Below are 27647 nucleotides of genomic sequence, written 5' to 3'. Positions count from 1 at the left end.
AATGAGACCCCAGAGAGGCCTCGTGGCCTGGCCACACAGCCAGGAGTGGCAGGGCCAAGAGCTGAGCTCTGGTCTCTGGAGCCCCAGCGGCACTGCCTTAAGAGCATCGAGAGGTTCTTGCTCCCCTAGCTAGGGGTCAAGACCTTAGCCTTTGGAACCAGACATTTGAATCCCAATTCCACTATCAAAGTAAAGCTCTTGGGAGTGAAAATCCCATCCCAGGGCTTTAGAGCATCTTTACTGAGTAGGTGCCCAACAGGTCTTCTGTGGCTGGGGCCAGGAAAGAGAAAGGTCAAGCTATTTGTGGCTGCAGCGTGTGGGAGTGTTTACAGCTTGCAGCTCTACTGCCTCAGAGAACAAACCTCACTGACGACAAGGCATTGCCTCCTATCAAGCAGAACAGGCAGGAAACTGCACTTTACTGACCCTGCTAAAAGCTCAGTGTTTGCTGTTAGCAGCAGGGGCATTCTGCTGCCTGGCCAGAGGTATTTGGGGCCAAGCAACACAGCTCTACTCTGGACCACGTGCTGGTGAAGGCTTTCTAAGTTAGAGGAAATACTGCCTCTGAGAACTGAGTCCTGCCCTAACCTGGAGCTTCCACACAAGAGGCAGAGGTATTTTAACTTGCTCTCAAGGCAAATGTAACTTCTACTGTTCCTACAGCAGTGCTAAGTCAGTAGCTGAGTGGGAAAAACTGACGCATTACTCTCCCTGGCTGGGGAAGTGGGTGGGCCCGGCAGTAGGTAGCAGTGGAGAAAAGGAAAGACAAGTAAGAGAAGCAGAAACAGAGCATACACCAGAGGCGGGCAGTGGCTGTGACTCTGGCACAGCACCACAGTTGGGGTTTAGCTCCATCTTGTCAAGTCCTCCATTTTATTAGCAGTAAAACCCTTATCCCTGTATCCTACGTTGCCTTTGAAGTTAATATCCCACTTGCCTTTGGACAGAATAAAGGATAAATTAAAGTGCTTTCAAAATTATTTGACCCCCATTTTACCTTAAAGAGATTCTTTAGTCCTCCTAGAGGCCCCACAACCAGGTGGTGGTTGCAAGTCAGCAGGCCAGCTCCACTCCCAAACTTGCAGTCTGGGGAAAACTGTTCCCAGCCGACCACCCTCGGTCACGCCAACTGAGCCGTGCCTGAGGCCTCTGTTGAACTCAGTGTGCCAGGCACTGGGCTGAGTGCTTCCTGTGATCTTACCTGAACTTCACAACCCCCTGGGAAAGACTTCTTATCTTAAGCCTGTTTCAGAGAAGGAAAACGAGGCTTAGAGATGGAGATTCCTGTTGAAGGAAATGCTACTGGAATTCGAGCCTGTCTTACTCCTGAGCCTCTGCCCTACACACATACATTGTTCTGACGGGAAAACAGCGCAAGTCGTTTTATTCTGTGCACCTGTTTACATCTAAAACATGAAAGGACAGAATTCTTGTTCCCAATACTAATATATGAGCCTCATTGGATTAATAATAGCAAGGAATCTGATGCTTATGCAGCGCAGCCTAGTTTATTTTAAGATCTCAAATATGATGGATTTCTCACAAGTGCTCCTGAGGGGCAGAGGCAGCCGTCTTCAGGAAAAGCTGCTGTTTGGGCTCCCTAGAGGCTGGTACCTAGAGAAGGGCATTCTTGGGAGCATCCAGCCCCAGCAGGTACACGTTCACCTCCAAGCTCCTGAGGGAAGGGACACATCACCTCCTCGCATATACAGGCCAGATGGACCAAGTTAATGCTCCGAAAGTGGTGACAAGAAGTGACACACAAAGTGGCCAACTGCCTTTGCCCATCACCCTCAGCAGCCAAGATTCCCAAAATGTGAAATCAACAGCATTTCACCTGAAATTTTAAAAAATTAAACACCAAGTTGATACTCAAGATCTTTATTGATTTAACTGTAACAGCAACCATTGGTGAGAATTTAATTTTTTCCCTAATTTCCAAACATCAACTGGTTTGGAAGGACAGTTACAGAAAAAACTGATCACGGAATCACACAGGACTGCGTCAGGACTACATGGTGCCCTCTGCTATCCAGCCACGACAGTGAAATGGACGGGAGGGGGAGGGGACACCACATCAAGGGAGATGAAGGAGTGACCCAGGAAAGCACTGGCAGGCTCCACTTTTCCATTCAGAATGGATGGAACTGCACCACTGGTGGCACCGACAGGAAAGGGCATGCTTTTATCTATAAAATATTTTAAAGATGCTTAAAATGGGCACCTGAATACGTGAGTGTCCTCTGGGCTCTCCAAGACACCTTCTTCAAGGTCTACCCCTGGGCAGCGAGGTCTCTTCACCCAGGCGGGAAGAGCGGGCTCCATGTTCAGGTGCAGGAAAGGCACTGGCTCACAGCACTCAGTGACGTGGACAGACACCAGGGGCAGGTGGCCCACCTGCACGACTCACCCCTTCTCTCTAGTGTCTTCCCCACTCTCCTAGTTTCAAGTAAAAATTACCCTTGGCTTGGGTTTGAGTTTTTTGTTTTTTTTAAAGATTAAGATGGAGAAGAAGGGGAGCAAGTATGGATATTCTGTGCTAGATTCATGGAATTCTCTAAGTTTGAAGTGTCTAGGAATTTTGGTTTTAAGCACCAGCAAGAGCTCCCTTTGGAAATTTCAATACGGCCAAATGATTATCAAGCATCGCAGCCTCTCTGCCAGCCCCCACTCAAGAAAGGTGGCAGAGCGAGAGTGTAAATGCCCCAGAAATGTGCCTCCTCCTGGCAGTATCTTCCAGCGGGCATCCACACAGTAGAGTCTGCCAGGGCTGCAGGAGTTAGGCAAAGCGCAACCACCAACCATCGAAGTAGGGACTCGAAAGACTTCTAAAGCTTTGCCAAAACCTATCAACTTCCAGGACCAGCCCAGAGAAAGAAATTTAAATTCCAGAGGGTAGGAAAGAAACATGAATGATTGTTTGAAAAAATAAGTACGCATCAATCATCCTTAGCCTTCGGTAAGAAATTTCGGTGAGCTAGCTCAAGGAAACTCCAATACTAAACTGGAACGCCATTACCAGAATAAGAAATGCCTCTTGGGGATAAGCATTCTAATTGTGACCCAGGTGCCTCAAGATCTGATTTCATCTTTTATTAAAAGCTGAGAGGTAAGGAACCGGGGGGTATGTGTGGTAACTACACCCCCTTCAAAGTCTAGACAGAAATCGCCCTCCCCGAGAAACGAGGCTTCTTTGAAACGAATGCTACCCGCTCCAGACATCATGGATGGCTGACATTGGGTTCTGCAGATTAATGAATAGCTGCCCATATGCATGTAGTCCAGAAACATGCCAAGAATGAGAAGTTCCGACCCAGAAAGAGAAGGGCAGCAGGCCTCCTCTCTAAGGAGAATGCAAAGGGCTGAGGGCCCAGGCTTCAAGCAGCCAAGATGCCTGATACCCCCCGGAGCATCCAAGACAGGGAGAATAGAAAAAGACTGCTGCTGGGATATTGCTGCCAACACGATGAGCCCCTCACATCAGCTGCCTTGACTGAAAGCAGGCACTCAATGTGTACTGGCTGACCGATGGACTCGGGGTGAAATGCATACATCCAGCAGGCTGCATCCTAATGGAAATGTGTGAACTGGGAAGGGAAGGTCGGAGAGTCCACAGAGCTGGTAACCCAAACAGCAAAAAATAAAACACCATCTATTTTGACTCTACCTCAACATAAGAAGGAAAAACAAAATTCATTTGAGGGTGCTTTAAAGATGAGTTGCTTACTTCTGAAGAAGTACCTTTTTCTTACAGCTGCCTTAGCTGCAATGCTTTTTATTCAAGCATACGCTAAAGCAAGCAGGGCTACACAAACAAAAATGCTGGGAAGCATTTGCATCTTTAAGATGTCTGAAATCTCTAAAAACCTGGTTGGGCATGGGTGCCAGAAACATACAGCAGACATGCACTAAGAAAGCACTGAACTGACCAGCCTCACCTAAGTTTCTCTCGAGGGTGAAGACAGGACTGGTTCTCTTAACCTATTTCCATCAGGAAGGCCAGGATGAGGTGGGCATGCAGAATCAATGGCACGCTGGATTTAAAGGAGCAATCAAGCACAGACATTTCTAATCCCAGATGCTCCCTACTTTACTGAGAAGTGGCTTCTTGGGTGAGAGGCCCAACCCAAGTCTGTTCCAGCTGGTGTGGCTGGAGAAACCAGGTGCCAAGCATCAACTCTCGTGGAGAGCTGGCTTCTGGATGCTATTTCACCCCAAATCTGAACCGTTAGGTTTTCTTCAGCCAGTAACTCAAGATCTAATTCACGTTTGCTCCCTCTGCTTGACAACCCTGAAGCCAATTAAGTCAGCTTCAGTGGATCAGCTAGAAGGATCGAAGTCCCTTTGTCAATTCCCGGCTAAGAGGTAACAGGTAAGTGGTATTGGGTCTTTCGCACCAAGCCTAGGACTTGCAAAGAAGCATCCTTGGGCTGCTGGTAGTCAGGCAAATGCACAGATACTGTATTCTCCTGGGAACTGCCATTTCTCATCACCCCTCTCAACACCAGCAGGTGGCTTTGGGTAAAGAGAGAAAGTCTGTCTTCTGTCCCAGTTGGTAGATACACGTCTTAGAGAACTGTTCTTAGTAGCAACAATTACTCTGCTTTCTCAGCCTATCACCTAATTTAAACCTACCCTTACTGTTGACCTGGTTTCATCCCCTTTTGGGGGTGAGGTGGTTTTAAGATATATCCACAAATTCTGTGCTACTGCTCCATTCAGTAGGTGGGGTGTAATGTCCCTCCCCTCGAGTGTTGCTTCTAAGAAACAGAATAAGGAAGAAGTGACAGTGTGTGCTTTCAAGACTGTCATAAAAGGCACCACAGATTCCTCCTTGCCCCCTCTCTCTGAGATCACTCACTCGGGGAAGCCAGCTGCCATGGTGTGAGGACGCTCATGCTGCTCTACAGACAGACTCACAGGGGAACAAACTTTATAGCCAACGGCTACAAAGAGAGAGTTCAGAAGTGGATTCTCCAGCTCTGGATAACTGTAGATCCTGTGGACATCCTGACTGCAACTTCCTGAGCCCCTGGGCCAGAATGGTCAGACTAAGCCGCTTCCAAATTCCTAACGCACAGAAACTGACAGGTAATGTTTGCTCTTTTAAGATTTTAATTGGGGGTAATTTGTTACACAGCAATAGATTACTAATACAGGACAAAACTCTTGGCTTGGAAGCCCAATTCATAGAAGCCAGCTTCTCTACACTGTGCTCTTGAGAATGCTGTAGCTAAACAGAAAAATTTGAGGAAGTTGTGAACTCAATGAACCACACTATGAAGAAGGCAGAACCATGACAATGCACGTCTCCTGCTGGAATTTGGAGGGAGAAGGTCATTTCTCATTAAGATGGATTGTCCCCAGAAATATAGAAACATGGTTTCTTCATAAAAAGTAGAAATGATTACTAAGATTTTAAGAACCATCTCACTCAAACTGTGTCCTACAGGTGTCCCCTCCCCCCAAAAAGCCAGACGATTCATTGAGGTTTCACCTGTGAATTTCCTTCCAAACATCCAGAAGTACACCACCTACTGGATTCTGGCTGCCCTGAAAACAATGAGGCATGGTACAAAGGTGTCATCTGCCAGAAGTGTACCTGTTGCCTCGTGAAATTCTTTAAAACACCAATTTATGGAGGTTAAGGTAGCTCAGGTCGCAGCAGTCTCCAGGAAAGAACCACACCAAGCACTAAGGAGGTCCCTGAAGAGAAGGCTAACGGATGGGAGGCTGCTCTGTTAAAAAGCTGACCCCACCAAGAAACTAGAAACATGGCCTCCAATTAGGGGGCCACGTGCAGAGATTCCCCATGATGGAGAAAATGGGGAAGATGGCACCTTGACACTATTCCAGCTAGCATGTTTTAAATCCACTCCCCATTGTTCAGTGAGGAAGCCAAGTTTTCATGTGCAGGAATAAAGATCCAGAGCGGATGCTCTTCTGCTCACTGACAGACTGACCAGCTGTAGCTGAAGTCAGATGCCACAGAAGGCAAGGCTAGAGTATGAAGAATGGAAAACTTCATTCCCAAAGAACCAAGCTCCCAGGGGACAAAGAGGTCCTGAGCAAGCTTCTCGTGCAAATTAGGGTGCAACTTAAGTTCTCCCAAGAGTATGTAAGGTGAAGTTTAGAGTTTAATTAGAATCAGAACGGGTATACATTAAACAAACAAACAAAAAATACTTTTCTGATCATCAATTTTTGAGACTGAAAGCATCCCCAAAGCCCTGGAGATCCAGCTTATTCCTGAGAGACATCAACCATCACAAAAGGTTTCACTCTTTGAACTATTCACATTTTGTAGCAGAAAACAGAACAAAGTTCCTCAGACATCCTTCCTCTCTTATGTCTAAAACGTATTTGCAAACAAGGTCTTTTCACAGTTCCAAAGCCAATAGCTTTCTTTCTTAGCCAGTTGGTCTGTTACTCTCACCCTGGGATCTGATCTCTTAACAAGAGGGCTCAGAGCACCAAATCCAACCAGCAATTCCCAGGACATCAATGGCTACTTTACTTGTCTTTCTACGAGGGGAGTCACTCTCCCAGGACTACGGTGCCAGTCAACGGTGGGGAGAGCAGGGTGGGAAGCAGGCGGGATGGAAAGCAAAGGGTGAGGGAGCAGCACGAGGCTTTCACGAACAACCCACGGCAAGGCAGAATGGTCCAGTTTACAAACCACCCTCTACAACTCCAAACACGCACACCAGAACTAGAGGGAGAAGGAAGGTGCTCATAAGGGACTGCGGGAGACAAGGATGGTAACGTGGAACAGCAGACTCGCCTACAGACAATTCTCACCTTCCTAACACTGGAAGATGTGTAATTAAAAAGTTGCTGTTCAAAACTGTACTGAAAACGTCTAAAAATAGGTCTGTAGTCATCTTAAAAATAAAAGGTCACTCCTCAGATAAGAGGAGTGACAGATATTATCAGATACCAACACTTGAGGTATCTTTGATGTACATTTGAAAAAATGGCCTGGCAGAGAAGGAAGGAGAGGGAAAGAGGGAAGGAGGGAAGAAGGGAAATTTAGGGTATGATGAGAAAGGCAAGAAAACTGGGAGGAACACATTTTTTAAGCCCATGCTTATCTATCTCAGCAGCCAAACAGGTCCACAAAGAAAATAAGTTTAGTTCTTCTCTAGAGCACTCTGAAAGTCAACTTTAAACTCAAAACCTAAGAAACTGGAATCAGAGACAATAAATATCATAATGCTCATTGGATTGAAAAACAATGACTACTGAGACTGCGTACTCAAATGGTTCAGTGCTCTTCCAAGGTCATTCTTAGGTATCATCCACAGAATACTATGATGTAGAGTTTAAAGATTTTTGCACACATGTGCTAAGTAAAGGAATGGGAAGACGAACCATAATACTAAAGACAGAAGACATTCCTCCCAGAGGAAGGAGGGAAAGTGGACCTCAAAACAGTGTCACAGGGTAATGTTACTAGAGTTGCACAAGCTGTGTTCTGTCCCCAAGGACAAACACGTCAAGGTAAAAGGCAAAGCAGCTCTCTTCCTGTTTATCATTTCCCTGATGGTTTTGAAGACCCCAAACCCAGACTCTTGCAGCACTGAAACACGGGCGGGAGACAGGGAGGAGAGACAGAGGGTAAGAATATGAATAATGGCGAACCCACCAGACCTCTGTATCACCTCCCAGAAAACTTCCCAGCCAGGCAATTGTTGGTAGAGTGATATTTGATTTGGGATAAAAAAAAATTTGGTGGGGTGGGAGGGAAGCCAGAGATTAAATGTTTTCCTCTGTGGGCTGCTTAGTTCTACAGAAATATGCCAAGGGCCTTCAATCTAATCTGTCTAAGCAGGAATGGGACCAGGAAGCAGGGAGAGGAAATGGTCAGATGAAGCTCATCTTTGCATCATTTGGCACCGGAGGAGGAGGAGGAGGTGGAGATGCAGCGGGACAGCTGGACTGCCTCTCTGTCTTCTCATCGTTGATCCTAATGGCCAAATCAGGTACAGACAGGTATCAGGGTTGCTGCTTTTCTTCTGATGTTTGCAGGACAGTCAGATGTCCATCTCAAACTGAGCATCATCCCCTGATTAGAATGAAGAAAAGAAAAAGTTTAGCACAAAAATGATAAGCAAAACAGCTTTAATGTCATTCCCTCTGCGTGAGGGTCAAAAAATAATTCAAACTGTCCCATTCTCTCCTATCTTAACAATTACTCTGCTTTGGATGGTCTTTTTAAAGGGGGGGAGAAGAATGGCAGTCAAATGACCCATGGGGAGGACACAAGTGACAACTCTCTCAGGGTCCCTCTGTTCACAGGCTGACTAAACAGAAGTTCCAGGAGCTCCTTGTCGTCTCTTGTGTCAGCACACTCTGCTGGCGGTTTTGAACTTTGGCCCTGCTCTGAATTGACACTTTGTCCATTAAAACTCATTTGGAATTGGAGGCAGAATGCTGGCTCATGTCCAGGGGTCATGGACTGCAACCGGAGGTGTACTTCAGGAGCTGGCCATTTCCCCCTCTCTCTTCTGCTTCCAGAGACAGAGAGGACTCGTTACTAAAAGTGTGTGTGTGTCAGGAGTATTTATTGAAATATTACAAGCAGTCCTGGAAATGGGAGAAAAAACATAGTGCTTTTCCCCACACCAAAAAAAGGACATTCTTCCTGTAAGAAACAAGGTCTATTTCCTGAGGGAGATGGAAATGGGGGCTGTTAAAATTCTGTTTGTTTTCTGTGTGTGTGTTATCCCCAGTAGAACAAAGCCTAGGTTCAAGGAGTCATCTTTGGGATTTACCATTCCCTGATTTTGGATTCTTTCCTCCCATCCACTAGACTAGATTCGATTATGATTTAGAACTCAGGGCATCCAGAATATTTCAATAAACCTTGGTGAGGCAAGTCGGGGGCGGGGGGGAATCTTAGAGACATATAACTGAACATCACTTATAAGTGAAGCATCAACATTTTTTCAACCTACAGCAGATAACATCCAAATTCCCAGGGCCACCCCCTTGGTCCCCAATACAGGCATTCTCTTACCAACTGTATGCTTCCTGTCATGATTGTTCAAGTTGTTCAAATTGTTTACTTCTACTTTGGAGTCTTCGATTAAGGTGCCAGGGCTGGTGACTCCTGGGATATTGGGCAGATGGCAGGGTGGAGTCTGAGCCATAGGAGAATTGCGACGATCCAAAAGAAATTTTCGATCATAAATGATTCGGGTTCCTGGAAATCAGGGTTGGAAAGAGTTTAAAACAAACTATCAACATATAATACTACCCAGGAATTTATCTGAAATCCCATCTAATCCTAACCCTTAAGGATTTTTCTTTTTTTAGGAAGATAAGCCCTGAGCTAACTACTGCCAATCCCCCTCTTTTTGCTGAGGAAGACCAGCCCTGAGCTAACATCCATGCCCATCTTCCTCTACTTTACATGTGGGACACCTGCCACAGCATGGCTTTTGCAAGCGGTGCCACGTCTGCAGCCGGGATCCGAACCGGCGAAACCCGGGCCGCCGGAAGCGGAACGTGCGAACTTAACCGCTGTGCCACTGGGCCGGCCCCAAAGTTTTTACAAGTCAAGCAAAAGGGTAAGCTCTAAGCCCACTGCCGGGAAGCAGGCTCCTGTGCGGCTTGGAATGCCTTTTCCTCCTCTTCAGCTGGGGAAACTCCTGCTCATCCTTCAAGCCTCAGCTCCCACATCATTTCCTTTATGAAGCCTTTTAAAACAAAACAAAAAAAAATCACATTCTTTCCCCCCTTCTTACTCAATCCACATTGCCTATTACAGACTTGTTTATCTCTGCGCCTCTCTCTAAAGACTGAGTTTCTTCTACCAGGGCTATGTCTTATTTATATCTGAATGAGGTTTTAAGATCTTCTTCAAAAAAGTTTTAAATCAAGTAATAAACAAGTATGTGAAAAAATAGCCAACAGATAGCCACCTTTAGGTTAACGGTTTTCCAAGGAGGCATTGGGACCAACATTTTTTCCTGACAGCTACAGTAGAAGCTGGAACTGGCAGTCTGCCTATATTTTACAAAACAATCTGCTCACCAGTGAGCGCTACCAGAATGTTTTACAATAGTTCTGAAGAATGCACTTTACTTGATAAACAGTTAAGAAAACCGGCTGCTGTCTAGTTCTGTCATGGTCTTCCCAAGGAACTAATGGCTACAAACAAGACATAAAACTAAGTGACAATTTAGAGACGTGTGATGTTGGCCTCATGCAGTACATGCCCAGAGCTCTGCTGCCGACTCTAAGGCTACGGCTAGCTCAGTAAGAAAGAGTATGGTGACCATTCCTGACGTCTGCAGCAGCGGCTGAGGTGGAGAGGGGAGTGGCTGCCCAGCACACTCGCCATCGTGGCCTTCCTAAAAGGGAAGCAGTCATGTGGAGGTTGTCTTGCTCACACTACACTTAAATCCAGAGAAGAAAAACCTGCTTTAAGGGTTGAGGCACCCACGGTAAAGGCAATATTAATGAAAATAAAACTGTCTGCAAAGCTACCCTGTTTAAAGAGGGAGAATCTAAATGCTACCTGCAGGTCAATGCTTTTAGATGCTCAAGCAAGAGGAATACTCCCGTCATCTCACAGCATGGAGAGGCCGGTTCAGGCAGACTTCCTTCAACAACACAGGAGAGCTCCATGCAGGGAAGCCGAACAAGCAGAACAGCTACCAAATCTACCTGAAAGGTGAGGAAGCACGAAGAAGCAAGCCAGGCATTTACTGCAAGATGAATGGAAACTCTGGAGTGTTCCCAAAGGAGGAAGGGAAAAACCTCTAATCTAAAGAACTAACACCAGTATTAACCTAAATAGCTGGGAAATGAGTTACAAACTCAATGATTTCCCTGGGATTAATATCCGCAGTGGTACCATGACACTTTTACGCAAATGCTAGTAAATGATTTCCTTTCGACTGGATGGAAAATAGTCAAACTAGCACCTTCCTACGTAAGAAAATGACCAGTAGAGACTCAACTCTCCATCCCCACCATCCTTGCTTTAAAAAACAGAATTAAGTAGTAAACATACTCTCAGTACTACTACAAAATCAGTCACAGGAAAGAATGATTAAGTGTCTCAGAATGGAAGAATGTTCTCAAATGGGTATCTATTAGCACATGAAGGCATTTCAAAAAACCTTTAAGGCTTCAAACCAACTCCAAAGGATATCAACTTTCTTTTTTTACTATCTAGTTCTTTTGCAACTATACTGCACACACCATCATATTTACAGTTTATAAGAAGTGAAAATAAAATATGTGGCTCTCAGCCTCTCCATTTGGAACCGACTAAGATGGTATTTTTGCAGATGTCTGCATCAGAATCATGTGGGATGCCTGCTAAAAAATATTCTAACTGAATCCAAATCCTTAGGATTAGAACCTGGAAATCTATATTTTCTTCAAGTTCCCCAGGTCATTCTTATGTTTATCAAAGTTAAGAGCCCAACTTCATCCTTCTTCCAAAATCCTAACAAGAGTGATTTGAGAATAGATGAAACAGCAAAGACTTAGTAAGAGGATGATGGAAGAGGCTATAGAGATCGCTTTGACAGATGATGCTGAGACGCAGAAAAACGACTTCAAGGCCACAGAGCTAACGAGAGGCAAAATTGGAACTGAACCCCTGGTCTCCTGACTCCCAGTCCAGCCCTTTCATTCCACCTCACAGTCTCTATGATCTCCAAGAATGTGAAGTGAAAGGAGTGGAAAGGTAACTACTACTTATACATAAAGAACAGGGTAAACAGCAGATGGTATGGAAAGCAGTTTATACAAGAGAGCACCAAACATCTGCCCTAAAGCATGGCTTCCTAAGAGGGGTGGGGGGAAGAGGTGGGGATGGTGGGATTATTGCCCCGTAGAGAGTGTTACAGAAATGGGTGGAGGTGGTTTTTGGTCTTCTAGTTTGGCAAGGCCTGAGTACTTATATATTTTATAAATTACCCAATTTTATATTTCTTCTTACATGACAGAAATAGTTTTTTAAAATTATATGAATACGTAGGTTATATAATCTAAGAAATTCATTTCAGAATAGTAACGGAGCATTACAAACTTTGGTAATAAAGGGGATGCTGCTAGAGATGATAATCACTAAAGAATAGCATGGCAGAAACCAGGGTAAGAGCTCGAAATAGCGTAAATGTGCTCCTTTCATCTATAAGGCCGAGTGAAATAGGCTAAGACCAAAAACTTCACAAAGGACGTGTTTCAGTCCTAGTGTGGGCTAGAACGAGCTTCCTGTTTTACTCTTAGAAAGATTTTGGTGCAAAGGCCCACAGTCCATCTGTGACAGGCCTCGACACCGCAATCTTAATGCCAGCAGAACAGCTTTGCATGCCTCCCTCCAACCCTTTAAGTGCACTTGGAAAAGTTGGAAATCATTCATTCCTGGTTTAAAGACGACACAGGTCTTATATCTGGTTTCAAATATAATTTTAGGACAAGGAAAGCAGAAATTTAACTTTATCCTCTTTGCTTTGAAAAATAAGAACTATAATAACAACTCAAAAAAGCATCTGGAAATTATGAAGAATGAGTCATTCTGGATAGGAGAAAACAGTTCAACTTTCAAAAAGGGAATAATTTGAATCATTTTGGATGGAAATTTTTCTAATATGTATTTAAAACTTTTTACTGCCTTAAACAGAAAACAATTCAACCCTTTCTCAATGAATGAGTCATTATTATGAAAATCTTTTATCATACTATGTTGTGACCTAGGAAGTCTTAGGGCCTACTCAGCTGATGCTCTTATTTTCCTTATACGTACAGAATTCAGTGGCCAAGGTTGTGCTTGTGCCCGTCCCTGTTTCTGTCTCCTCCCTCACTGTTAGGCTAAGAACCATCTTTCTTCCTGCCATAACAAAATATCACAGACCAGGTGGCTTAAACAGAAATTTATTTCCTCACGGTTCTTGAGAAGTACAAGCTCAAGATGCCAGCATGGTCTGTTTTTGCTGAGAGCTCTCTTTCAAAACACAGATAGCAGCCTTCTCACTGTGTTCTCACATGATGGAGGGAGGAGCAAGCTCTCTAGTGTCTCATCTTATAAGGGCACTAATCCCATGATGAGGGCCCCACTCTCATGACCTCATCTAAACCTAATCACCTCCCAAAGGCCCCATCTCCAGTTATCACATTGGGGTTAGGGCTTCAACGTCTAAATGGGGGGGCGGGCACAATTCAGTCTATAGTACACCCTTTACACCCATTCACACCTGATGCCTCTAATCTGTTGGGTTTGGAAATCAGCAGTGACCTGCTTATTAGAATGATATGTCAAATAAGAGCAAATAGGCTGAGAGGGACCCGAGGCTTTGCAATGAACAGAGGGAAGGAGTTTGGGCGGATGGACTTCACTCATCTGCTGTGTCACCCCCGTTTTTGTTCACGGTTAGGTTTCAGAAGGGTGAGGTTTCACTGTGAGACGGTCTTACTAACATTCAACTTAGAAGTTGGAACGAGATTATTCTTACTTCTGTAGTACACCAAGCCTGGTAACTCTGTGGATGAGGTGGTGAAGAAAAAAATCACAAGATAAAAGCAAGTTTTCTATTTTTAAATTATGTATTAGCAATAACATATGCATTCAAGAACTGTAATGGAACCAGATAGGAAATAAGTAGTAGAGAGTCTACCTAAATGTGTGCAGTAAAGAGAAACTCTGAAGAACTTCTATGACTTTGCAGAGGCAATAAAATACATTTTTGACAGCTTTATTGAGATATAATTCACATATAATTCATTCATTTAAAGTGTATAATTCAATAGTTTTTAGTATATTCACCGAATTGTGCAAGCATCACCACAATCAATTTTAGAACACTGCCATTTCCCCAAAAATACCCACACACGTTTAGCAGTCGCTCCCCATTTCTCCAACCTCCCAGCCCCAGGCAACCACTAAGTTGTTTTCTGTCTCTACGGATTTGCCTATTCTGGACATTTCATATAAATGGAATCATACAATTTATGGTCTTTTATGATTACTTCTTTCACTTGCATAATGCTTTCAAGGTTCACCCATGTTTAGTATTTACCAGTACTTCATTTCTTTTTATTGCCAAATAATATTCCATTGTATGTACATATCACCTTTTATCAATTAATCAGTTGATGGACATCTAGGTTGTTTCCACTTTGAACAATGCTGCTATAAACATTCATGTATAAATTTTTGTGTGGACATGTTTTCATTTCTCTTGGGTATATAACTAAGAGTAGAATTGCCGGATCATATGGTAACTCTTATGTTTAACCTTCTGAGGAACTACCAGACTCTTACAAAAAACAATTTTCCTACCAGCAGTGTGTGAGGGTTCCAATTTATATGCACTGTAGCCAACACTTATCTTTTTTATTACAGCCATCCTAGTGGATGTGAAATGGTATCTCATGGTGGTTTGATTTTAATTTGCAATTCCCTGATAGCTAATGGTGTTGAACATCTTTTTATATGCCCATTGGCCATTCCAACGTATATCTTCTTTGGAGAAATGTCTATTCAGATCCTTTGCCCATTTTTTTAAATGGGTTGTATTTTTACCACTGAATTGTAAGAGTTCTTTATATATTATGAATACAAATCCCTTATTCCTTTATGATTTGCAGAACTTTTCTCCTATTCTGTGGATTGTCTTTTCAGTTCTGTGATGTATTCTTTGAAGCACCAAAAGTTTTTAATTTCGATGAAGTCCAATTTATGTCTTTTTCTTTTGTTGCTTCTGTTTTTGGTGTCATATCTAAGAAACTACTGCCTAGCCTAACCAAGGTCATAAAGATTCATGCCTATGTTTTCTTCTAAGAGTTTTATAGTTCAAGCTTTTTTTGTTTTAATTTTTCCTTTTTCTCCACAAAGCCCTCCGGTACATAGTTGTGTACTTTTAGTTGTGGGTCCTTCCAGTTGTGGCATGTGGGATGCTGCCTCAGTATGGCTTGATGAGCGATGCCATATCTGTGCACAGGATTCGAACCGGCAAAACCCTGGGCCGCCGAAGCAGAGCGTGCGAACTTAACCACTCAGCCACGGGGCCGGCCCCAGATGAAGCTCTTACATTTAGGTCTTTGAACCATGGAGTCCAACTTCAGTTCGTCCGAGTGGATATCCAGTTGCACCAGCATCATTTGTTGAAAACACTATTCTTTCCCATTTAATTGTTTTGGCATCCTTGTTGTTCTTTATCAATTGACCATAATTGTGAGGGTTTATTTCTGCACTTCCATTGATCTATATGTCGATCCTTATGGCAGTAATGCCACACTGTCTTGATTTGTAATAATGTTTAAAATCAGGAAGTGTGTGTCTTCCAACTTTGTTTCTCTTTCTCAAGACTGTTTGGGCTATTTTAGGTCTCAAAGTTCCATATGAATTTCAGGGTCAGTTTGTCAACTTCTACAAAGCAGCCAGCTGGGATTTTGGTAGGGATTATGCTGAACGTACAGATAAATTTGGGGATTACTGCCATCGTAACAATATTAAGTCTTCTGATCCATGAACGAGGAATGTCTTCCTGTTTATTTAGGTCTTCTTTAATTTCTTTCAATGATGTTTTATGGTTTCCACAGTGTAAGTTTTGTGCTTTTTTAGTTATTTTATTCCTATGTATTTTATTACTTTTACGCTATTATAAGTGGAATTGTTTTCTTGACTTCATTTTTGGATTGTTCATTCCAAGTGCATAGAGATACAATTGGCTTTTGTATACCAATCTTGTGTCCTACAATCTTATTAAACTCACCTACTAGTTCTAATAGTTTTTTAGCGGACTCCTAAGACACATTTGATTTTGAATGCAAACAAAGTAAACAACTCAGAAGAGAAGCGCCCTGAAGAACTAGAGTCTTCAGAGATGCCGTAAATGTTCTCAATATGGCCAGGGAAACCTGAGTACAAAGCACAGGATGTCAAGTGTTGGAACTTTAGATTGCTGCAAACTAAAAAGAATTAATTGTAGCAGATACATAGCAAAAGAAGGAAATCAGGCTGTTAGTGACTAAGGAATCTATGGTGTAATTCAAAAGCATCTGACATTTAAGAAAGCAAAACTATTCAAAGAGAAACATTAAGACTCAACTATGAATAAAAATGCCAGGAAAAAACCCTTTATTTCCTTTGTTGGATATTGTGTTTACTGTGAAATTACATGAATTCCAAGAGAAGCTTGGAATTAAAAAACCTAAAATACTCAAGGTCTCTTACGTGCATGCATAGACACATTTTCCGAAGCAAGAACTTCCCAGTAATTCAAATTTCATTAAAAACTGCCTGCTACATTTATGTCAGCCCAGTTTAATGTCAACCAATGCACCTACAACTAACTAGAAACAAGTCAACCTTAAATTCCTAAAGAAGGAAAACAAAAGACCACACAAGAAATTCACAGCTTGCATATAACACAAGATTAAAATGGGGCATGATTTGGATCAATTTGATGGAGTGTTAAAAAAAAAATCTATTTGACCTTGACAATGGAAACTTTTTTCCAGTGAGTTTCCTATTTCCTTTTCTATGCAAATAATAACATCCCTTGGTTATAGTGAAGTTATAAAAATCACAATATCATATATGCTATTTACTAGTTTTCAATGTTTATAATCAAAACATAATAAAAGCAAAGAATTATAGTTAAAGAAGAGATTATATAGATTATATAGACTGTGATACTGTAAAAATAATGGAAAGGTTGACCTACTAGAAAAGCACAGGCAGGACAGGTGGCCAGTGTAATTCTACATAGTGGAGAACTAAGGTTGACAGATTGGGACACAGGTTTAATTACACTATTTAGAGTTTCAAAGGTAACTGCTCAGAAGAACTAAAAACAATAATACAATTTATAGAAATTGGTGAACGAGGAAAGGAGGGAAGAGGAAAAGAGAGATAGAAAGTAATGAAAAGTGTCCTAGATTCCTCATCTCTCCTAGCAGAGAGTCAATACAGTATCTAATGTTAAGAAATCAAGAAACTATGGTATCCATACATTTATACAACAGTGATAACCAATAAAAGCACTGTAGACAGAAACTGTTAAAGGCAGCTGTCTATTGGCATTTTAGTTTGCATTTTATGCACTTCTGGTCAGTTTTTCTTTTTCTATTTTGTTTTTAAAACGTGCATATATTTCTTTAGTCTTCACGTTTGGATTTCAGAACAAACAGGAAGCTTTAGGTCTAGGTTAACATAAGCATTTATAAATTTTCTTCACCCTTGGTGACCAGATGTTAGGATAAACTTAACCCCTTACCCAGCACCTTCTAGATGCTGACAGCACTAGGAAAACAGGAGGGTAAACTGAGTCCCTTTGATGGAGAATAGAGAGGAGAAACAAACAAACACAAGCTTCTACCTTTGATCTAAAAGCTAGCGATTTTCAAATGGCAGGGAACAAGGGCAATGAATGAGGCCCAAAATTGTGCTTGCCAAGATGGTTAGTACAGAAGAAACAAGGCTATTCAAGCCTAAAGGCCTCTTTTAAGACCAAGTAGCTTAGTTTAAAGGATAATTAATCCAGGCATTAAGTTATATACACCTAAGAAATTGTGTAACTTGAAATAAAACCAACTAGAGAAAGTCCACTGTAACATGGTTAACTGACAGTGTAGTAGTTACTACACTTTCACAGCACCCCCATCACAAAATTCTGTTTAACAAGGGATGCCTGGAGAATTAGAATTAAGCATCCACTCATGCAAAGAGACAGCTCAAACAGGGAACATTAAGAAAGTTGTCCAAATTGCACAGCTTGAATGAGCTGGTGATAAAACCCACTAATAAGGCTGAGATGGACCCACCCCTCATACAACAGTGTCCCTGGCAGGGAGAGTGAGCGGTAAAGCAGGGCTTCCCCCAGGGGACTTTCTCCATCCACAAGGAAAATCTTTCTTAGAAAGACCCTTAATTGACTTCTCTCTATATCTCACATGGCCAGAACCAGGTCACTGCCCACCAGACCAGACACTGGGGAAGCCACAGGGTTGGTGTATATGTCCTGAGGCTTGGCACACTACCACTTAAAAAGGAGGAAATCTGGGGGCTGGCCCAGTGGTGTAGTGGTTAAATTCACATGCTCCACTTTGGTGGTCTGGGGTTCACAGGTTCCAATCCTGGGTGCGGACCTAGCACCACTCATCAGGCCACACTGTGGCAGCATCCCACATAAAATAGACAAAGATTGGCACAGATGTTAGTTCAGTGACAATCTTCCTCAAGCAAAAAGAGGAAGATTGGCAACAGATGTTAGCTCAGCACTAATCTTCCTCACCAAAAAAAAAGGGGGGAGGGAGGAGGAAATCTGGGGTAGCATGAAGAGGGAATGGCTGTTGGGCTGGAAACAACAGTGTCAGGCACACCTGTATTTAATATTGACCTAAGTTGAATAAATATTAATTTAACCAAAGGGGGTTACAAAATTAGGAAGATGGGAGGTAGAAGTATATATATTGGGAGAAGGGTGTATACAGCAACTAAATCCTCATTTTCCATAATAGAAAACTAATTGTTAATATCTAAAACTGAGAAATAATATTAAATCATATTATTTAGAAATGCAGAAGTAAACACTAGAAGAAATAGATAAAAGAGTTTAAAAGGTTTTCTCTCAGGAGTGGAAACAGAAATAAGAGGAGATGGGGCATGGGAATGCTGCTTTTTGTTATTAGCCTAATAATACTATATGATTTTTACAGTTTACTTTCATAATATAAAAAATAAATGTAAAAGAAAAATAAAGGATGACTGCATGAATCTTGAAGACATTACGCGAAGTCAAACAAGTCAGTCATAAAAGGACAAATAATGTATGATTCCACTTATATGAGGACCCAGAGCAGTCAAATTCATAGAGACAGGAAGCAGAATGGTGCGTGCCAGGGGCTGGGGGAGGAAGGATGGGGAATTAGTGTTTCACGGGTATGGAGTTTCAGTTTGGGAAGAAAAAAGTTCTGCAGATGGATGGTGGTGATGGTTGTACAACAGTTTGAATATACTTACTGCCGCAGAACTGTGCACTTACAAATGGTTAAAATGGTACATTTTATGTTATGTCTATTTTACCACACACACAAAAATATACTTGATTTCAGACTTCTAGCCACCAGAAATGTAAGAGAATAAATTTATGTTGTTTAAAGCCTCCCCTCAAAAAAGAATTTTTTTTAAGATCAAGAGAAAGTGTAAAAAAAAAAACCATTATAAGAAATAGGAAAAAAAAAAGCAACTCCAAAATATTTGTAAATATAAATTACACAACAGACTGACATTGTTAAGGAAGCAGGGACCATGAGGAAGGAAGGTGTCCTGCAAACTTGGAAATTACATTTAAAAAGAAACAAAGCGCTTGGCAAGTAACCTCAGTACTGCATTAGGAATTCCTGACAGTTCTCTACCTCGGCCTCGGCCTCACGTAAGGGCCCACGGAGAGACCAGAAACAAGACGCATGAGCAGCAAGAGCTCCTAACGTGCTCGGAAGGGAACTCTTTCCCTCTTTCCTTCCCCCTCCCCGCAATAAGACGGGAAAATGAGAAGTGAAAATACAATACAGAAAGGACATAAAGAAAGTGGTTCTCTCTAGTTCTTATTCTTCCAACTTGGGAAGGCGATAACAGGTCTGTGTTTGATTGACTGTGTTAGGGAACACTTGTGAACAAACTTCAGTTTTAAACATCTGTTCTTCACGGAGGCTCTGGATAAAAAGACAGACTCCTAAAAGCTCTATGCCAGATAACCCCAAGGAAACTGAAAGCTGCCTAACCCTGTATCTTCCAGGGAGGTTGGCAGTGGCCAACATGTGCAACCATCAAATCCCTGAAGTGCTAATAAAGCCAAGAGAGGGACGATTTTTACATCAACAAAGGGCACAAGTGGAGCCTCAGGATCTTGTAACTTAGTATGACTAAGTTATTATGGCACATGGAAGATGTCCAAGGTTTTGAAAAGCCAACCCTACTGTCCTTTGATTAACTCAAAGCCTCAATAACTGGAAGCAGATTTCCAAGATATTAATGTGAAAGGATGGCTTCCTGCCCCATCACTTAGGACACTGCCATAATAGAACACACACCTAGGCTGAAAGGGACACTGACAAAGACTACGTTCCTATTCAGAAGGTCCAGTGTTAGAAGAGGACTTAGAGAACATCTGGCAAAAGCCCGTCATTCTACAGATGAAGAAGCCAATAACCAGAGAAGTGAAAAGTACTTGTGAAAGATCACATGGTGACACAGGAGGCAGGAGACCAACACAAATAAGCGAGGTATTCTAAGCAAGTCTGGTTCTCTTGAGTCTCAGCTGCAAAATGAGTTGAAACAAATGATCTTTCTAATTAGTACCAGGTCCAAAATGATATACAAACCACAAATGCCAACTGATTTTAAGTCTATTTAGCCTTGATCATCAGAAAATCTGGGTCAAAACAAAGAAGAGTCATGTGCCACATAATGACATTTCAGTCAATAACGCCGCATATACAATAGTGGTCCCGTAAGTTCAGTACTAGGTGTGTAGGAAGCTACACCATCCAGGTTTGTGTAAGTGCACTCTATGATGCTCACAAGACGAAATCTCCTAACAGCGCATTTCTCAGAACGTGTCCCCGCTGTTAATGACATATGACTGTGCATCAAATATGTCCACTTCTGTTTGGGATTGAATATTCATCTTGAAATAAATTTTCTCCACAAGAAATGCTTGGCTCTGATTCCAGGAAAATGCAGGCTGAATCTGCCAGGTTGCTGACTGCATTCTGGATCAATTCTTCAGATTAGATTTCACAGCTGTTGTGGTTCAGCCTCTGTCTGTAATGCTAATAACTCATGAAAGATCTGTTATTGGGATGAGGAAAGCACTCAGACTCAAACCTGGCTTTCATTCCAACTATTTGCTTTCCCACTGAGTTCACTCCTCTTGGGCACTTATTTTAAAAATAAAAACAACGCAAATCTATCAACATCTTCCACTTCTACTTACAGTGAAGAACTTGAACTCTATCAACAAAGTTTGTAAGATGCAAATGCCTACTGGAGATGACTGGTCTAGGTCACTGTTTTTATCTGCTGCCTATTCACAATGGTTCTAGGAACTTAACTAACCAGAGAGTGGTTTCATTTCAACATGAAAGCAGCCCAGCTCTAATAGAAACAGTCTTTGGTGATGAGACGAGCTCCATTCTGAGGCTCAAATGATTAATTATGACATCTTAAAATGAAGAATCATGAGCCTCTCAGACTTTCTGCTGGGTACCTGTTAGAATCTAGAGAGCAATGGTCTATCTTCACCAGTAAATAGTCAGCACTTCTGCTATAAACAGCAGGCCACTTCTAAAAACAATTAAAATGGGATGAAGCAAGTATTACCTTGATACTAAAACCAGACAAAGACATCACAAGAAAAATAGACTAATATCCCTTATGAATATAGATGTAAAAGTCCTCAAAAAAAAAATCCCCAAACCAAACTCAGCAACATATAAAAAGGATTATAAACCATGACCATGACCAAGTGGGATTTATCCCAGGAATGCGAGGCTGGTTCAACATCTGAAAATCAATTAATGTATATATCATATCAACAGAATAAAAAACAAAAACTACACAATCATCAATAGATGCAAAAATAAATTATGCATTAGACAAAATCCAAAACCCTTTCATGATAAAAATACCCAGGAGACTAAGAACAAAAGGGAACTTCCTCAACCTGATAAAGGGCATCTATGAAAAATCCACAGCTACCATCTTACCTAACAGTGAAACACTGGATGTTTGCCCCCTAATGTTGAGAACAAGTCAGGGTGTCTGTTCTCACTATCTTGCCACTTCTGTTCAACATCGTACTGAAGGTTCTAGCTAGGGCAATTAGGCAAGAAAAAGAAATAAAAGGTACCCAGATTGACAAAAAAGCAGCAAAACTATCTCTATTCACAGACGACGTGCTCTTGTATACAGAAAATTGCAAGCAATCTGCAAGAACTGAATTATATTTTCCAGTCAATTTATCCTTCTTGTCAAGGTTTTACCCAATGAGATGAACAGCTTCTTTCTGTCAGGGCATTTATCCTTAAGATTTGAAAAATTACAGACCAGCCCAGTGGTGCAGTAGTTAAGTTCACACGCTCTGACTCTGCAGCCCAGGGTTTGCATGTTCAGATTCCATGCACAGACCTACTTACTACTCATCAAGCCATGCTGTGGTGGCATCCCACATACAAAATAGAGATTGGCACAGATGTTGGCTCAGTGATAATCTTCCTCAAGCAAAAAAAAAAGGAAGACTGCCAACAGATGTTAGCTCAGGGCCAATTTTCCTCACCAAAAAAAAAAAAAAAAAAAGATTTGAAAGATTATTGATTTGGATCTAAGCAGTTACAGATTTCTGAGCTTTTGGCTTCAAGCTGTGGCCTGAGAACAAGCTGAAGGGAGCCTTTAAAAACAAGCTACACATCCAATGGATAGCTGCTACATGTTAAAACACAGGTTTTAAGGGGCTTCATGAAACAAAGCTCCATGATGAATAAACTTGAAAATGGTAGCCCAGGCCATACCTATTCAATAAGTTGAACGACTGCAAGTCACAGCTGCCTTTGTTCTATTATAAATGGAGCAGCAAAAACGTTTTCAACATTAATCTGTTCATCTAAAGACTTGGGAGCTACGGAAAAGTTCTGCCATTCACCAACAAACTATCCTCCTGCTCAGGCTCTCCTCCTCTCCCACCAGATGAACTAGCTTTCCCCACATTAACATCACGCTGTCGGATCTGCACATCTTTACATATACTCAAGTAATCAAGCCTACAGTGTCTCCAAACCATGCAAGACCCCTCCTATCAAATCATCTTTGAGACTCCAGTTCTCAGTTTTTGCTGAACAACCCTGGAAGTGCCAGCTTATAGACTCATCACTTTTCATCCCTCCTATTTCACACACAGCTTCACCAGGGAGCTGAAGGGAGTTGTGCACAGGTCTGCAAGGCATGCTGCCTATCAACTTGTAAGAGCTCTGTCTTCCCCAGTCAGATTCACCCACCTTAGGGCAGGCAGAGGCCCTCCCTTCCACATAATGCACTGCCACCTGCCTTGAGAACCAGCACTGCTGTGTTCCCCAGCAAAGATACACCCGACACAAAAACTGAAGAACATTTTCTAATATATACTTTGGCAGCTGATGAATATGAAACTAAAGCTGAATATCCTACCAAATGATAACACACGTTAATTTGTGCTACTCTAAGTAAATGCCATCTTCCTCGAACACAAGGCAAAGTGACTGAACACCTTTCATTACCTTTTTCATGCACTTCTCACATGCAATAAGGAAGTCCTTTGGTTAATAACTGATGCTAGCGAGCCAAATAAGCGTGTTGGTTGGTTCAGCAAAAGTTTCTGACCCAGAATAAACTCAGCCAAGGTCACCAAACCAGAAATTTTATGACGGTCAGAAACTGGCCTTCCTTCCCCATATCTACACACAGAGTTCTATTTATTTCTTCCAAGAAAGGAACCAGATTAAAACTCAGGACTCCCTTCAAATACTCTTATTATAGCTCACTCCAAGTGGATTCTCTTCCTTTCCCTTTTTCCTGCCTTCTTCTTCATTTCCAGACCCATCCAATGGCCTTCAGGTAATTCTGCCCCAGTGAACCAATCACAGCAACTCTCCAGCTGGCAGCAAGGAAGAGCCAACAGCATGAACAACCTTTCAGACCATAACAGTTAGTTGCCCTCTGGTGTTCTTGTTATGGCAACAGCATACTTTTCCACAGCTGATGAGGATGTTATGCAGAAGAAAGACAAAAAGAAAAGGCTAAAAGAGCTTTCAATGTTTTCAATGTTTCTGCTCATTCCCCAGAGCACAATTCTCCGAGAAGGAGACAGTTCACAACGTAGAAAAGAAAGGTGGCAGAAAGAACTGCATTAGCTAGCATTCCAGGAGGTAGAAAAGTCTTCATTAAATGTTCGCATACTTTTAAACCTTTCCCAGTAAAATAAGTATCTCAAGATAGTGAAGGAAAAAACCGGAGGAGGGATCAGGACACTAAATATCAAGCTACCCAATCACATTAATTAAGTGTATGATACTAACAAGTTACTCATTTTCTCTGGGTCTCAGTTTCTCTCAACTATAAAATAAAAGCATTAGGTCCTGTCCAACTAATCAGAGTGTTATAAAAATGAAACCAATTACAGTAACTTTGGGGCTAGAAGTAGCTTCTCAAGGGAAGAAGCAAATATCACCTCCACTCCTCCACAGGCAGATAAAACTAAATAAAATCAAATCCACAGGAGTTTTGGGGGTTTTTTTTGCCTTGAATTTACCCAACAAAAATTTTCCTCTTCCTTAGTAATGAGAAAAGGTACTCTTCTAGCAATACAAGAAATCCAAGAGGTTACACTAAGTGTGTTTTCACCCACCTCTTATTTTCCAAACCACAGGAACGCAATTTTGAGAAATTTTTTTCAAGGGTAGGCTGTATCTTCTCATCCCCAATGAATAAAGGACTCTCAAGCAGGGAGAAATGGTCAAGCTTACTGTGTTGTGACAGCCTCTGCCCAGTCTGATGATTTAGGGCATTCAGCACCTCAACTGTTATCCTGGAATGCTCTGACATGTGTATGACACTCCAGAAGCTTGAGACAGGAAACGCTAATCCCTTTCCTTCCCTCTAAACAGAGATGTCTAATACAAGCCTACTGACTACCATTTTTCTAAACGTTTTCAACTCTGAAATACGTTGTTAGCACTTGTCTATAGTGCTATGTAAGTTTTTTGTTCTAGAACTAAAAATCTTATCAACACTCAACCCCCACCAAGATTTTAAAACGATTCAGAGCAAGGACTGCATTTCCTACTTTTGTCTGTGGTCCCCTTTTGTGCAAAGCACCGTGCTGGGCCCACAAAACTCACATAGGATATCTAACCATATTAATTCAAGCGCCTGGAGGTGACCAGATAACAATCAATCATCTCAGGGAAATAAACTCACATGGGAGGAGAGAGGGAAACGCAACAAGAAAGATGGACAGACCACCAGAGGGTGGAAAATTTCCAAAGGGGGAAAATTAAATCAATAAATACTGAAAATCTAAACTGCACTGAGTTAATTGCTATAAAATAGTGATTAAATCCAACTGCAACAGAGCTGTATCCTATAAACACACTAAGTCTTTGTGTCCAGAATCTAAAGAGTACAATGTGCTCTACCAGTGAACACAGGCTCAATATAATAGATGAGCTGAGATGACAAATATTTAAATCTGAAACAAAGAACCGTGTGTAGAAACTATCTGGAGATAGGTTAAGTGATATTTGAGAAAAAGCAGTGGTGACTGTGTGTGTTGGGAGAAAGAGCAAATAAATCAATATTTCTGGCAAAATCTTTCCAAGCATTTTAGGAACTAATCCAGACCATGAGCCAGGCTTCTATCTTTAAAGTAATGCTTAAAGACTAGGCCCTTATTTTAAAAGCATGGTAGCCTGGCTGTTTGAAATAAGCCAAAAGGGTGCCCCCCCCATGACTCTTCCCTCAAGGGAATAATGATTAATCTATAGCTAGAAGTTTAGTTCCTTCCCCAAATAAACAACAGCTGATGGAGTTGTTACTATGACATATGTTCTGAACTGCTGGAAGCACAGGCATTTACTGACTAATACCACAAAGTATTCTGGAAGAAGTTATAAATCCCTTTCCGTCACTTTGGAAAACAATATCTACTTCTTAAAAGTTGTCAGTTCAAGTTCAAGACAACCCTATCTGGAGCAGATTCTAGTCTGTCAAAATCTTTCATGATTAAAAAGCAAGATCTCAGTATGCTCAGTGGCTGGCCTTGAACAGATGAGGTCAGAAGGGAGGTTTCTCCAGTGACGTAAGCCACCTCACTAAAACCCCACTGTTCTGCTCTTAAGCCCAGGGCTCCATACACACTGATGACCTTCTCCTCCCTGGGTCATTTTAAAGTCTTCCAAAGCAGCCACCCTTCCCCTCGAGCGGCCTGCCTGGATTCCTCTGTGGAGATCTCTCTCCTAGCTTTTTATCCGTTGTTGTTGGCAAGGTCGTCTTACTCTAAGGGCCTTGCTATTGTGCAACCGACTCAAGGATCGCCCAGGCCTAACTGCACCGGATTGACTGTGGTACAACTGGTGAGCCCAGCCCACAGGAACGAAGCTAGCAATCTTGTAGACTGCAGGGGCTGCCAGCAAAGTTCAACCCTCTAGCAAGAGGTCACCCCATCACCAAAAGAAAGCAAATTTCCTAAGTTAAAAAGGAAGCACCATTCCCTTTCATAAAGTCCCTCGAGATTGCTCTCCAGTCTCCTCCCCTTGGAGAACAGCCCAGTCAAGGGACAGACAACCTTTGAGCTCCCTTTTCCCTCACCAACTCAACGCGCTTCACCTCCACCCCAGTGTTCTTCCTTGTAAACGGTTCCCAGGCGTACTTCGGAAAGCAATGCCCAGGAACCTCGCTCTACACTGCCCGTTCCCCAAGATCCCGCAATCCTACCGACGAGGGTGCACTCCTTGACAGGGCCCTCTTCAATCTATCTCCAAACGCGTCGCCGCCAAAACCGTACCCTGAAGGCTGCCAGTGCTTACCACCCCCACCTCCTTCCCCTTGGCTATTACTTGAGCATTATTTTACCACTCCTCCAGCCCGGGGACTCCCCCTACCCGTGAGGCCTCGTCCAGCAAAGTAAACAATGCTGTCAGAGCAGGATAACGCTGGGCGAGGCTTCCAAACTCCGCATTCCAGCCTCCTCCTGGTGTTCTAAAATCAGGAAAACAAGGCATCGCAGGGTCCCAGGAGCGAATTACTCTCCCCAACTTCCTTTCTAAAAAGGCCCGGGAGAAACTCCAAAATCAAGCATTAGTGTGCACAAATGCACAATTTGCAAGAGGCAGAGGCAATGCAGAATGAGTGCAAGGCCAAGTGCAGACGAATCTGCCCGCGAGGAGGCGGAGAGAAAACTGGGTCGAGCGCGTAAACCTGCCACGAAGCGGGAACAAGGGCTTTCTTTTTCCCTCCGGGAGAGCCACGCGCGCGCCGAATCGAGCCGCGGGCCAGAAAGGACGCGAAGTTAAGGCTCCCGAACGCAGTCCTCGGGGGCTTTGGTGGGGCGCGGGGGGGGGCTTTGGTGGAGCTGGGGCGGCCGAGCGTGGACACGCCCTGAGTTAAAGGACCGTGGCGGGAGACTGGGGGACACCGCGGAGGCCGGCCGCAGGCTCCGCGGCGAGGGGCCGGGGCCGGCGCTCACCTCCCGGCGTGGTGGAGAAGAGCGTCCCCCCGGGCGTGGTGCAATAGTCATGAGGTAGCTGCGCGGCGTCGCTGATGGGCACGGTGCGGGTGGGGATGGCGCGGCTCTGGCTGGGCTGGTGGCCGCTGCCGGCGGACGAGGACATGGCTCTGGGCGCGGGCTCTCGGGCTTTGTCCGGCGGGCGGGCTGGCGGGCGGCGGCGGCGGCGGCGGCTGGGGGCCCGGGCTGCTCCGGCTCCTCCGGAGGGCGGAAGGGCGGGCGGGGCTGGGCGCGCTCCGCTCGCTCCTCGCTCGCTTCCTCTCGCTCCCTCGTCCCGCTCCGCTCCCGCCGCCGCCCTCTCAGCCGCCGCCGCCGCCGCCGCCCGATCCTCCGGCCTCCGCCAGCAGCCTCAGCAGCAGCAGC

General features: G+C 43.2%; 1 protein-coding gene across 1 annotated transcript; it reads right to left on the bottom strand.

The window, feature by feature from the left end:
* Positions 1–1865: 1865 nt before the first annotated feature.
* On the bottom strand, positions 1866–27647 carry EIF4EBP2 (eukaryotic translation initiation factor 4E binding protein 2). The gene is made up of 3 exons (XM_023644241.2): positions 27246–27647; positions 9023–9208; positions 1866–8068 (listed from the first exon to the last, which is right to left on the bottom strand). The coding sequence occupies exons 1-3, from the start codon at positions 27388–27390 to the stop codon at positions 8037–8039; spliced, it is 363 nt and encodes a 120-aa protein (XP_023500009.1). The 5' UTR covers positions 27391–27647; the 3' UTR covers positions 1866–8036.

The sequence above is a fragment of the Equus caballus genome, chromosome 1, assembly GCF_041296265.1.
Source record: "Equus caballus isolate H_3958 breed thoroughbred chromosome 1, TB-T2T, whole genome shotgun sequence".
Lineage (NCBI taxonomy): Eukaryota > Metazoa > Chordata > Mammalia > Perissodactyla > Equidae > Equus > Equus caballus.
Note: the sequence above shows the minus strand (reverse complement) of the source record. Positions and strands in the feature narration are given on the sequence as shown.

What these genes read in the sequence shown, in the direction of transcription:
- EIF4EBP2 (XM_023644241.2), bottom strand. Translation starts at nt 27,390, where the DNA reads ATGTCCTCGTCCGCCGGCAGCGGCCACCAGCCCAGCCAGAGCCGCGCC. An exon ending in CTTCTCCACCACGCCGGGAG is followed by an intron (nt 9,209 to 27,245) that starts GTGAGCGCCGGC and finishes CCTGATTTCCAG; the next exon opens with GAACCCGAATCATTTATGAT. An exon ending in TGACAGGAAGCATACAGTTG is followed by an intron (nt 8,069 to 9,022) that starts GTAAGAGAATGC and finishes CATTCTAATCAG; the next exon opens with GGGATGATGCTCAGTTTGAG.